This window comes from Lithobates pipiens, unplaced genomic scaffold, assembly GCF_037356315.1.
Source record: "Lithobates pipiens isolate NorthernLeopardFrog02 unplaced genomic scaffold, aLitPip1_a1.2 Scaffold_8, whole genome shotgun sequence".
Taxonomy (NCBI): Eukaryota; Metazoa; Chordata; class Amphibia; order Anura; family Ranidae; genus Lithobates; species Lithobates pipiens.
The window spans coordinates 452,058,031-452,071,808 of record NW_027507903.1 but is presented as its reverse complement, the minus strand read 5'-3'; the positions used below and the strand labels follow the sequence as shown (position 1 = coordinate 452,071,808).

Genomic DNA, 13,778 nt, shown 5'->3' with positions numbered 1-13,778 from the left:
TGGCTGATTGGAAGAAAAGAAGACAATGTAATTTTAAGGCCCTTTAAAGTTATATCTATAGCTAAAACATTTTTTTTTGTTAGAATTAGTAAAAAAAACCCTGGAAAGGTTTTTATTTTGCTGCCTGTGTCTCGTCAGAGAAATTCTTTGCTACATATACACCTATTAAACCGCAAACCAAAAATGTCATATATTGCAGTTTACAGATCCTTAGATTTAGTGGCTGCATTCGTTTGACAGTGGGGGTGACAGTTACAGAGGGGGTCATAAAATTGTAGAATATTGGGTTAGGAAAACCGTATCTAAATTTAGGCAATTTTTTGTGTCAAAAGTAGTATCATTCTTAGTTCAAAAGTTTTCATTTCCTGAATAGTTCTGAAATTCACTTTAAGAACTAAAACATTGAGGTCTTCTATAGTGTGGTCCAGTGTGAGAAGTGATGTCCCACAGGTGTGCAGAAACTTTATGTTCCTTGATGGTATGTCTGTGCAAATTCATCTTCGCTTGCAACCTCTGTCCTGTTTCACCAGCATAAGATCCTTTGCTACACCTTTTGCATCGGATGAGGTACACAACATTACTGGAGGTACAGCTGTACAGGTCCTTCTCAAAAAATTAGCATATTGTGATAAAGTTCATTATTTTCTGTAATGTACTGATAAACATTAGACTTTCATATATTTTAGATTCATTACACACAACTGAAGTAGTTCAAGCCTTTTCTTGTTTTAATATTGATGATTTTGGCATACAGCTCCTGAAAACCCCAAAATCCTATCTCAAAAAATTAGCATATTTCATCTGACCAATAAAAGAAAAGTGTTTTTAATACAAAAAAAGTCAACCTTCAAATAATTATGTTCAGTTATGCACTCAATACTTGGTCGGGAATCCTTTTGCAGAAATGACTGCTTCAATGCGGCGTGGCATGGAGGCAACCAGCCTGTGGCACTGCTGAGGTGTTATGGAGGCCCAGGATGCTTCGATAGCGGCCTTAAGCTCATCCAGAGTGTTGGGTCTTGCGTCTCTCAACTTTCTCTTCCCAATATCCCACAGATTCTCTATGGGGTTCAGGTCAGGAGAGTTGGCAGGCCAATTGAGCACAGTAATACCATGGTCAGTAAACCATTTACCAGTGGTTTTGGCACTGTGAGCAGGTGCCAGGTCGTGCTGAAAAATGAAATCTTCATCTCCATAAAGCTTTTCAGCAGATGGAAGCATGAAGTGCTCCAAAATCTCCTGATAGCTAGCTGCATTGACCCTGCCCTTGATAAAACACAGAGGACCAACACCAGCAGCTGACATGGCACCCCAGACCATCACTGACTGTGGGTACTTGACACTGGACCTCAGGCATTTTGGCATTTCCCTCTCCCCAGTCTTCCTCCAGACTCTGGCACCTTGATTTCCGAATGACATGCAAAATTTGCTTTCATCCGAAAAAAGTACTTTGGACCACTGAGCAACAGTCCAGTGCTGCTTCTCTGTAGCCCAGGTCAGGCGCTTCTGCCGCTGTTTTTGGTTCAAAAGTGTCTTGACCTGGGGAATGCGGCACCTGTAGCCCATTTCCTGCACATGCCTGTTCACGGTGGCTCTGGATGTTTCCACTCCAGACTCAGTCCACTGCTTCCGCAGGTCCTCCAAGGTCTGGAATCGGTCCTTCTCCACAATCTTCTTCAGGGTCCGGTCACCTCTTCTCGTTGTGCAGCGTTTTCTGCCACACTTTTTCCTTCCCACAGACTTCCCACTGAGGTGCCTTGATACAGCACTCTGGGAACAGCCTATTCGTTCAGAAATTTCTTTCTGTGTCTTACCCTCTTGCTTGAGGGTGTCAATGATGGCCTTCTGGACAGCAGTCAGGTCGGCAGTCTTACCCATGATTGCGGTTTTGAGTAATGAACCAGGCTGGGAGTTTTTAAAAGCCTCAGGAATCTTTTGCAGGTGTTTAGAGTTAATTAGTTGATTCAGATGATTAGGTTAATAGCTTGTTTAGAGAACCTTTTCATGATATGCTAATTTTTTGAGATAGGAATTTTGGGTTTTCATGAGCTGTATGCCAAAATCATCAATATTAAAACAAGAAAAGGCTTGAACTACTTCAGTTGTGTGTAATGAATCTAAAATATATGAAAGTCTAATGTTTATCAGTACATTACAGAAAATAATGAACTTTATCACAATATGCTAATTTTTTGAGAAGGACCTGTATATTCCCTTGATACTGAAGGTCCCATTTGTGTGTGTGACACTTTTAGGTAGATTGATTTGGTTGCACAGTTTGCAGCGTTTTTTATTGCAGGGTTTTCTTCCATTGTTTGTGACTTCATAGCAGAAGTTTCCTGCTAATTAGTTTATGTCTGAGGTTGAGTGGTTGTCTGAGAGCCAATATTGGAGGTTGTTGAAATATTTCTTTCAGAGTTTCATCCTCTGCTATAATGGGTTGTAAATCTGTAATTATATTTTTTTATCCTTTCTAGTACTGGGTTGGATGTGGTGATTAGTGGTACACGGTTATTTGCTTTTTTTCTCTTTGTATTGGAGAAGATTTTTTCTTTGGGTTTTCAAGGCTGTGTTTATGCTGTTGTTAATGGTTTTGTCTTTGTAACCTTTCTTATGGAAGGAATCTGCTAGAGTTCTGAGATGTTTATCTCTGTCTTCTGGGTCTGAACAGATTCGGTGGTATCTGATGGCCTGGCTGTATATGATGGTCCGTTTAGTGTCTTGGGGGTGAAAACTGTAACTACGGAGATAGCTGCATCGGTCAGTTGGTTTTCTATTTTAGTTCTTAAAGGGAATTTCAGAACTATCCAGGAAAGTAGAACTTTTGAACTAAGAATGATACTTCTTTTTGACACAAAAAATAATGGCCTAAATTTAAATATGGGTTTCTTACCCATTATACTAAAGTTTTACAACCCCCGCCGTGACGGTCATTCCCCCCAGTCTATAGCTCTCCCTCTGTCTTATATCACTAACTATGCTTTTTTTATTACTAATGCCATGTATATTTGTTTGTGTGGGTTTGTTTTTCCTTTTTTTCCCTTTCCCTCAGAGATTGTGTTATTTTAACATTCTGCTAAAACCTTTGTGAATCAGCACTGCTGGGACATTGAAGAAGGGGATATACACCGAAAGCTTGTCTAGGACAAATTGAATGTTAGTGCAAATAAAAAAAGTATCATGGACAGTACTCAATTGTCTCTATCGCAAGTGTAGTAATATAGCTAAAATCACGTCAAGGCTGTTGTTCTACAAGAAATTCAGAGATTTCCTAATTTCCTGTTTGAGCTGACAGCACAGTGGGTTGATTTACTAAAGAAAAACAGACTGTGCACTCTGTAAAGCGTCACTTTGCAAAAAGTACCCAATCACGTGCAAGGACAATTAAAAAACAACATTTTTGTTTGCACATGAATGAATGATGGATATCAACAGCACTTTTGCTCATTTATTAAGTTCTGGAGCAAATGGTCTTGCAGAGTGATTCACTTTTTCTACATGTTATGTCACAATAAATTAATTATTTTCCTTATTTTTCTACAAACAATATGTTATAATGACAATGTGAAAGAAGTTTGTTTGAAATCTGTGCAAATTTATTAAAAATAAAAAAATGAAAAAAATCACATGCACCTAAGTATTCCCAGCCTTTACGCAATACTTTTTTAAAGCACCTTTGGCACCAATTAGGACCTCAAGTCTTTTTGAGTATGATGCTATAAGCTTGGCACACCTATTTTTGGGCTGTTTCTCCCATTCTTCTTTGCAGGACCTCTCAAGCTCCATCAGGTTGGATGGGGCACATCAGTGCACAGTCATTTTCAGATCTCTTCAGAGATGTTTAATCAGGTTTATGTCTGGGCTCTGGCTGGGCCACTCAAAGGACATTGACAGAGTTGTTCTGTAGCCACTCATTTGTTATTTTGGCTGTGTGCTTAGGGTCGTTGTCCTGTTGGAAGATGAACCTTCGCCCCAGTCTGAGGTCCAGAGTGCTCTGGAGCAGGTTTTCATCGAAGAGGTCTCTGTACATTGCTGCATTCATCTTTCCCTCAATCTTGACTAGTCTCCCAGGCTTGCCCCTGAAAAACATCCCCACAGCATGATGCCGCCACCACCATTCTTCACTATAGGGATGGCATTGGTCAAGTGATGAGCAGTGTCTGGTTTCTTCCAGGTCAAATAGTTCAATCTTTGTTTCATCAGACCAGAGAATTGTGTTTCTTGGCATCTGAGAGTCCTTCAGGTGCCTTTTGGCAAACTCCAGGCAGGCTGTCATGTGCCTTTTACTGAGCAGTGGCTTCCGTCTGGCCACTCTACCATACAGGCCTTATTGGTGGAGTGCTGCAGAGATGGTTGTTCTTCTGGAAGGTTGTCTTCTCTTCAGAGAAATGCTGGAGCTCTGCCAGAGTGACCATCGGGTTCTTGGTCACCTCCGTGCCTAAGACCCTTCTCCCCTGATCACTCAGTTTTGCCAGACGACCCGCTCTAGGAAGAGTTCTGGTGGTTACAAACTTCTTCCATTTATCTGTGCCTCAATACAATCCTGTGTCGGAGGTCTACAGACAATTCCTTGGACTTCATGGCTTGGTTTGTGCTCTGACATGTACTGTTAACTGTGGAACCTTATATAGACAGGTGCGAGCCTTTCCAAATTATGTCCAATCAACTGAATTTACCACAGGTTGACTCCAATCAAGTTGTAGAAACATCTCAAGGGTGATTAGTGGAAACAGGATGCAGCTGAGCTCAATTTTGAGTGTCATGGCAAAGGCTGTGAATACTTACGTACATGTGATTTTTTTGTTTGTTTTTGATTTGTAATAAATTTGTAAAGTTTTCAAACAAACTTCTTTCACGTGGTCATTATGGGGTATTTTTTGAATTTTGAGAAAAATAATGAATTTAATCTATTTTGGAATAAGGCTGTAACATAACAAAATGTTGAAAAAGTGAAGTGTTACAAATACTTTCCGGATGCACTGTACATTGATTTCTTTCGCCAGCACATGAATGCTGCCCTCTCTCTCCAAAGAGCCTGCGCAGACAATGGGAGGAATTCAATAAAGCTGCGGCTCCACTTTTCTGCCATTAATTGCTTTTTTAATGTGTTGTGCCAAACTCAAAAACATCTGCGACAGTTTTGGTTCTGACAGCGTCTTGTGCTCCAAATTCAGGTAGTTCCAATTTGCTCCACTTATATATTGTATTTTGGCACAATGCCTGTACCAAATTCAAAACAAAATACAGACAGTTCGTATCTCTTGAAAGTAGAGCAATTGAACAACAACTTTCTTTTGGCAGAGACAGCTTTTGTAAAATGTTTTGTCTTGAGTGCATTCCAAAAGTGGCACAGCAAGCGACTTATTCAAGTACAAGTTCTAGACATGTACATGAATTTAGCGCACGCTTTGCCACTTTTAGCAAACACTTTGGCAAAATCTGTCAGGATTTTCAAAAGTCTAGTGAATATGTCACATGGAGTAACAAAGGTCCTTTTTTGTTTAAAAAATAAAATAAAAAATAACCTTCTTCTGGTACCACCCTTATGAGCAGCAAAAAGCTTACATTTATCCACCATGCTATTAGCAATCAGGCTGCAATTTAACAATGGGTCAAGAGGAGCCAAAAAAAAAAACAGGATCAACTTTGGATAGCATAGCAAATACTAATGCATATCATTTATTTTTAGCTATATACTCTTTTAAAGCATACATTTGTATTAAAAAAATAAGTATCTCTTTCAAAATATTCAAGGACTGCAAGCAACTATACTACTATAGTATAAAATCTCAGCTTTGCCTTTCCCTTAGATTTTCAGAGCTGTGGTCACAGGCCCAGGCCAGTAAACACGGCCTGAAAACAACAAGGCATATATATGCTCCTCATCCCTATTCAATTCAATATCCTAAAACCAAGAACTTGAAGTTACTAGAGGAATGGACCACAAAGTGCTGCAAAAGAGCAGCCCCCTCATAAGATGTCCTGCCTATACTCTTATCCCATGGTGTTCCTCACAGCTAAGGCCTCATGCACACTGGATATTATAATAAAGAACCAGTGTAGAAAGTTGTACCCATAGAATGAGTTTTGCAGCATTTTTGCAGTAGCATTTTTCAGAGTTTTTAAGCTTTTTTGTTTTAGCAAAACTATACTCCCACTAAAGCTTATGACTCAAAAATGCTCATAAACACCAAATATGTGCGTTTTTCAGTGTTTATGAGCTTTTTTTAGCGTTAGACCCCTTTCACACTGGGGCGGCGTGTCCGTTAACAGTAAAGTGCTGCTAGTTTTAGTGGCGCTTTACCATCGTTTTCTCTGAGCTTCTCGCCCGCTAACGGGGGTTAAGAGCGACCCGCTAGTGGCCGAAAAGTGCCGTTAAAGCAATGAAAGGGTTAAAACCGTCCATGTTGCGGTGCTTCTGAATCACTTTACAGGCGCTTCGGAAGTGCCACCCTTTCATTCCAATGGGCAGGGATGGTAAAACGATGGTAAAGCGCTACTAAAACTAGCAGCGCTTTACTGATAATGGACCCGCTGCCCCAGTGTGAAAGGGGTCTAACTCTGAAAAAAGTTGCCCCAAAGATGCTGCTTGCAGGACTTTTTTTTTCCCATCCCGCAAGCGCACCGCCCCAGTGTGAAAGTCGTAAAATCCGATGTTATGACGTTATTTCGTTACGACGGGACTACATTCACGCTAGTAGCCAATAGCTTTGGTGTAGGAATTTGATCTGAGCATGCGTGGCACTTTGTCCGATCGGAATTCTCTACACATGATCGGAGTTTGTCAGATTGGAGCATTTTGTCGGAAAATTTTACCAACAAGTTGGAAAACTTGGTCCGTCGGATACTCCGACAGAAACAGTCCGATGTAGACCACACACAGTCGGAATATCCGTCAAAACGGTCCGATCGGACACATTCTCCGACCGTGTGTACAAGGGCTTAGAGCATTTTTAAAGCTGAAAAATTCCTCTAAAAACCCACTAGTTCTGGGCTTTTTTGTCCTTCCAGAAAACACCCCTATCAAAAAACGCTGATAACAGCCTATGTGTGCATGGACACATAGGATAACATTCTGGAGAGTTTACTGGCTGTAGAAAAAATTGTCTAAAGCCAAAAACAGCAGCTGTAAAAACGTCCAATGTGCATGAGGCCTTATAGTGGATAATAAAATGAACATCTGTGACCTTTATTATTCTCTGTCCTGGTCTTCAGATATATTGTTCTTTACACTAGTATAGACTCCAAATAGGATGAATGTAAACAAACACATGTTTACAATGACTGTGGCCTGTGATAACCCTACTGAAAGCAGAGAAAGAAAGGCTAGAGGTAAGGGGTTACACACACAAACTTGCCTGCCCCTGGTTGTATTAGAATAGTTCACGTGTTGTAAAAACTACAGTTAGCTTTTAAAATGAACATTTCCACTTGGATAAAATTTAGATACTACCCGTAATTGCTGCTAAGCATCATATTGTGATTTTTTCTTTACTGATTTTTTTTAATGAATCAGGTGTGCATCAGCATGCAGAGTTGTGTGATAATTACAAGCGAGAACACAATTCAGTTTACTGGCCTTTAATGTAACAAGCCCTTTACCTTGCCTATTTTTAAGAAAGAAAAAGAAAGCTTGTGGCGCAGGAGGCAATTAAAATGAGGCACATTTTATCATAAGAACAGAGGACTGTAGGAAAGAATATAAAGATAGCCATTATAGCTTGGCTCCTCAATGCTCCTGTGGAGCGTTTTTTAAGTGTTTCCTTGCACCCTCCTAGTTCTGGCTGTCATCTGTAAAAACAAAAGTTTTGATGCTGAAGATAAAAAAAAAAGAAAATCGGAGAAAAGTATATACCGTATGTTTCTTCAGTCTCAGACATCTACCAAACCACTTCTTGTGCTTATTTTTTCAAATGTATATCATGTGACACTTCAATACATGGGTTATGTGGGAATTAACAAGTCTGCAGGACTACTAAATATTGAAATACTCTAAACCAGTGGTCTCCAAACTGTGGCACTGGGGCCAGGTATGGCTATTTGCTTGCCCTTAAGGGTTTTTTGTGCCACTGGCACCAACAATGGGTCAATATTCTTTCCATTGACACCAATGATGGAGCATAATTCTTTCCATCGACAACAAAAATGGGGCACTATTCCTCCCACTGACAACAGCTATTTCTCCCCACTAATACCTAAGATCGGGCATTGTTTACTCTCACTGGGCACAGTCTCCCCCTAAAGTCTGAAATACAGTAAAGTGGCCATTTCTTTAGAAAGTTTGGAGACTCTTGCTCTGAACTTTTATGCTGGTTGGTTACAACAACTTACCTACTTCATGTCCACACAAAGGGGAATGATGTAGCTTTCATTTTTTCAAGACTACTTTATGGAGATTGGAGAACAATTGGCATATGTAATAATCATAATCGTTAGTCATACATTGTTAAATAGACGCAGAATTACCTACCGTATCTAAGATTATGTTTATAATATTATTTACTTGTATTCTCTGTCTTTCAGAACAGAAATATCAGGCTAAGTATAAAGTTGTAAAACCATTCTATGCGTATCTTGTGCTTGAGCTTGGTGCTGATGACAGGCACTCAGTCAACTTATGCCATGTACACACGACCGGACTTTTCGACAGCAAAATCAGATGGACTTTAGATTTAGAACATGTTTCAAATCTTTCTGATGGACTCGAGTTCGGTCGAAAAATCAGTTTGTCTGTATGCTAGTCTGATGGACGAAAGCTGATGCTAGGGCAGCTACTGGCTACTGGCTAAGAACTTCCTTATTCTAGTCCAGTCGTACGTCATCACGGTCGTTGGTGTGATTGCGTGTGGCCAAATCCGTTCGTTCAGAAAGTCAGTCGGAACTCCGCTGAAAGTCCGTTGGGAAGACCATCGGACCTAGTCTGCCAGAAATTCCGGTCATGTGTACACGGCATAAGGCAGTGGTCATCAACCCTGTCCTCATAGCCCACTAACAGGCCAGGTTTGCAAGATAACTGAAATACATCACAGGTGATATAATTTGCTGCTCAGTGATTGCAGTATTCTAGTCTGCATCTCCCCAAAGTAATGCCTAAAACCTGCTTGTTAGTGGACCCTGAGGACAGGGTTGATGACCACTGAACTAAGGTATAAAAGGTAATGTCAGAATTTCAGGAAAAAAAAGAAATGCTTTGCTGCTGGTCTTACCCTACTCCAGCAGCCCTGACAAAATGCCAGCTATAACCCCTGATCTCCAGCAGAACACAGTTCAGGTTCCAGAGGGGCCTACAGACTGACACTGAGGTACTTAGCTAATATTTCTGCCCAGACAGGGAGAGAATACAAGTGAATTACATCTCACAAACCTGTCGCTGTTGGGAGGGGGGAAGGACCCATTCACACCTTGGTTAGACTTAATCTATATTTCTGTCCAGACAGGGAGAAAATACAAGTGAATAACATCTCACAATCCTGTTGCTGAGAAGAAACCCATTTAACACCTTAAGTAGAATCATCCTATATTATGTTACTTTTTAAGTGGAGTTTCCTGTTAAGTTCTGTCTTATAATTAATAAACCTAAACCCTTTTGATGGTTCATAGTACTTAATATAACCCAAATTCCAAAAAAGTTGGGATGCTGTGTAAAATCTACATAAAAACAGAATGCAATGACTTGTAAATCTCATAAATCAATCAATTTGAAAATTACTGAATTACTGTATCTTTTTTTTTTAAATGGTAAATTTTCGCAGTTTAACCTTTTCCCATCCGCGCTATAGCCGAAAGACAGCTACAGCACGGACCTACTTTGCCGGGAGGGCATCCATAGATGTCCTCCCGTGCTCGAGCTGCCTGCAGGGTGCGCATGGCGCTCTCTGTGATCAGCAAGTCTATGAGACAGATCAAAGTAGGGGGTCGATCCCAACCCCTTACCATGTGATCAGCTGTCAGCCAATGACAACTGATCATGTGATGAAAACAGAGACGGTAATTTTCTATTTTTTCTCCTCACGCTAGTAGCGTGAGGAGGAAAAGAAAAGCCAATCAGCGGCGGCTCGAGAGGGACATCAGTCCTGATCATGGAGAGCCGCTACAGAGCCTTCTGTGCCCACCTGTGCCACCTACCAGTGCCCACCAGCGCCACCTACCAGTGCCCACAGTGTCACCTATCAGTGCTCACAGTATCACCTATCAGTGCCCACAGTGCCACCTCTAAAGGTCACCAATCAATGCCTCATCACTAGTGCTGCCTATCAATACCACCTGTGCCCATCAGTGCAGCCTCATCAGTGAATATCAATGAAGGAGGAAAATTACCCCTTTGCAAAATTTTATAACAAACTATGAAACTTTTTTTTTTTTCAAAAACTTCTGTCTTTTTGTTTAGCAAAAAATAAAAACCCAAGTGGTGATTAAATACCACCAAAAGAAAGCTCCATTTGTGTGAAAAAAATTATAAAAATGTAATTTGAGTACAGTGTAGCATGACCGCGCAATTGTCATTCAAAGTGTGACAGCGCTGAATGCTAAAAATTGGTCTGGGCAGGAGGGAGGTTTAAGTGCCCAGTAAGAAAGTGGTTAAACATGTTATATGTCTTCTATTTTTAATAAAATATGGGTTTACGAGATTTGAAAATCATTACATTCTGTTTTTATGTAGCTTTTACAAAGCGTTCTGTCTTTTTTTTTTTGGAATTGGGGTTGTACATCAGACCAGGTGAACTGTGTAAATGCTAGAGGAAGGGGGATCCGGACCCAAAATTGGGAGCTATGCTCTTTACTGACTCATATACCTGTGAATATTTTGAAACAATGTATTTAAAGCAGACCTCTGAGTAGCTTCACATGTCCCCATGAATACATTCCTGACAATATATAGAAACAGTGAGGTTGATTTAATAAACAGAGAGTGCAAAATCTGGTGCAGCTCTGTACAAAATCCAATCAGCTTCCAGGTTTTATTATCAAAGCTTAATTAACCACTTAAGCCCCGGACCATTTGGCTGACCAAAGAGCAGACCACTTTTTGCGATACGGCACTGCGACGATTTAACTGACAATTGCGTGGTCGTGCGACGTGGCTCCCAAACAAAATTAACGTCCTTTTTTTCCCACAAATAGAGCTTTCTTTTGGTGGTATTTGATCACCCCTGCGGTTTTTATTTTTTGCGCTATAAACAAAAAAAGAGTGAGAATTTTGAAATAAAAACACATTGTTTTTAACTTTTTGCTATAATAAATATCCCCCAAAAATATATAAAAAAAAAATTTTCATCAGTTTTAATTCTTCTACATATTTTTGGTAAAAAAAACAAAAAAAAACATAATAAGCCCTTGTACACACGGATGGAGAATACGTCGGAATGTGTCCTATCGGACCATGTTGTCGGATAATCCGACTGTGTGTGGTATGCATCGGACTGATTCCGTCGGAATATCCGTCGGACCCAATTTTCCAACTTGTTGGAAATATTTTCCGACCAACTGGTTCGATCGGACATACTCCGATCATGTGTAGAGAATTTTGATCGGACCAAGTGCCACGCATGCTCAGATCAAATTCCTACATCAAAGCTATTGGCTACTAGCCTGAACGTAGTCCCATCGTAACGAAATTACGTCATCACGTTCTGAATGATCGGATTTTTCGACAACTTAGTCCGACCGTGTGTATGCAACAGTTTCGGACAAGATCCGACGGACAAAATCCGACGGAGAAAATCCGACCGTGTGTACAGGGGCTAAGAGTTTATTGATTGGATTGTGCAAAAGTTACAGCGTCTACAAAATAGGGAATAGATTTATGCCATTTTTTTGAATATTTTTTTTGATCAGCGATTTTTATCGTGACATGCGACATTATGGCGGACACGTCGGACAATTTTGACACATTTTTGGGACCGTTGGCATTAACACAGCGATCAGTGCGATTATAATTACATTGATTACTGTAAAAATGTCACTGGCAGTGAAGGGGTTAACACTAGGGGCCAGGGGAGGGGTTAATGTGTACCCTATTTTGTGTTCTAACTGAAGGGGGGATAGGACTAAGCAGGGAAACTAACAGTTCGCTGTCCATACTCTGGACAGACAATCTGACAGTTCCATGCTCAGAGAACCAGCAGCTGTGTGTTTACACACACAGCTGCCAGTTCTCTGTGCGCCCCGAGCGATCGCAGGAGCCCGGCGGCGATTGAGACCACCGGGCACTCGCATCAGCTTGGGAAGCTGCCATGCATTTGCACTCTCCAGTTTTAGTAAAGCAACCTCCATATCATTTATTTTAAAAAAAAGCATCCCTTGAACTCCAGTCCAGGGACTATGCCTAGGGTAGGGTGACCAGACATCCCCGGTTTCCGGGGACAGTCCCCGGGTTGTCCCCGGATTGCAGTGGTATGGAGGGGGGGCATCTGTTACACTCGCCCTGGGTGAAACCTGGTGCTGGGGAGAGCCCTACTCTGATAGATTATCATGGAGGCCATGGAGAGGTGAGCAAAATCAAACAATCTATGCTGTTCATGTGGGGGGGGGGGGGGGTGTGAGTAGTGGAATCAGGTAGGTCAGTGTAGTGGTCAGTATAGGAATCAGGTAGGTCAGTGTAGGAATCAAGTAGGTTCGTTTAGAGGATAGTGTAGGAATCAGGTAGGTTAGTGTAGTGGACAGTGTAGGAATCGGGTAGGTCAATGTAGGGATAAGGTAGTCCAGTGTAGGCATAAGGTAGGTCAGTGTAGTGGTCAGGTAGGTCGGAGTAGTGGTCAGGGTAGGAAACCAGGTAGGTTAGTTCAGTGGGCATGTAGGTCAGTGTAGGAATCAAGTTGGTGAGTACTACTGTACTAATGGAAGGGACTCAGGGATTGTTAAAAGTCTGGCAGTGGTGTACATTTCTTGCCTTGTCTCGGGGCGCTGACAACCCACGCTACACTTCTGACTGCATATATAATTTGAGGAAAATATGCGTATAAAATAGTTTACCATTTGCCAATAAAAAATAAAAAATAAATGTCCCCTGATTTCATTTTAAAAATCTGGTCACCTTAGCCTAGGATGGGATGAAACCAACAATCTGCTGCAGGCAGAAGGAAGCAGCTCCTCAGTCCCCTCCCCCTCAGTATTCAGACTGCAACATTGTAACTTTGCAGCAAATTATAATGCATGAGGCTGCAGCATAGGCTAATCTGTGTTAGACATTTGTATGTTAGACAACTTCATGGGTACCCAGATTTACATGATTGTGACATCTCTGTCCCAGCATCCCAGTCCAGGAAGCAGATGCTGACCTTGAATGATATCTAAACAAAGATGGCTCCACCCTTCTAAAGAGAAAAGCAATAACAGGAAGTACTCCGATCACTGTGAGAGGTAATAAACACATCTACATATTTATATTACTTAGTATACATGAAAAAGCATACCTCATGCTAGATCGACATTATAAGGAAAGGTTGAAAGCATGATTTATGTAGCAATAAATAGGCTTTATTAATGACATAATAATATAGGGTACATAAAGCCTGTTTTTGAGTAAAAATATCATTTTGACTTTTAGCTGTTCATATGAAAAAAAATATATATATTTTTTGTTGTTACTTTTGCTTTTTTTTAATTTAAAAAAAATGAAATTAGATTTTCACCCGTGAAGAACACTTACCGGCCTGGAGCGGATTTCTTTGGCATACAGAGGTTTTAAAAATTCCGAATCTCCTTCTAGTCGTAAACCTTTCTCTGTGATTCTGAGATTCCCCATTCCGTCCTAAAACATGAAAACACCATCTTTAAAT

General features: G+C 40.8%; 1 protein-coding gene across 3 annotated transcripts in view; it reads right to left on the bottom strand.

The window, feature by feature from the left end:
- The window catches only part of SGCD (sarcoglycan delta), a 1,108,439-nt gene that overhangs the window by 152,117 nt on the left and 942,544 nt on the right, over window positions 1-13,778 (bottom strand). For all 3 annotated transcript variants that reach the window (XM_077468394.1, XM_077468393.1, XM_077468392.1), the window contains one exon: window positions 13,649-13,750. In XM_077468394.1, coding sequence (XP_077324520.1) covers window positions 13,649-13,750 — 102 coding nt within the window. The remainder of the gene's footprint in view (window positions 1-13,648; window positions 13,751-13,778) is intronic.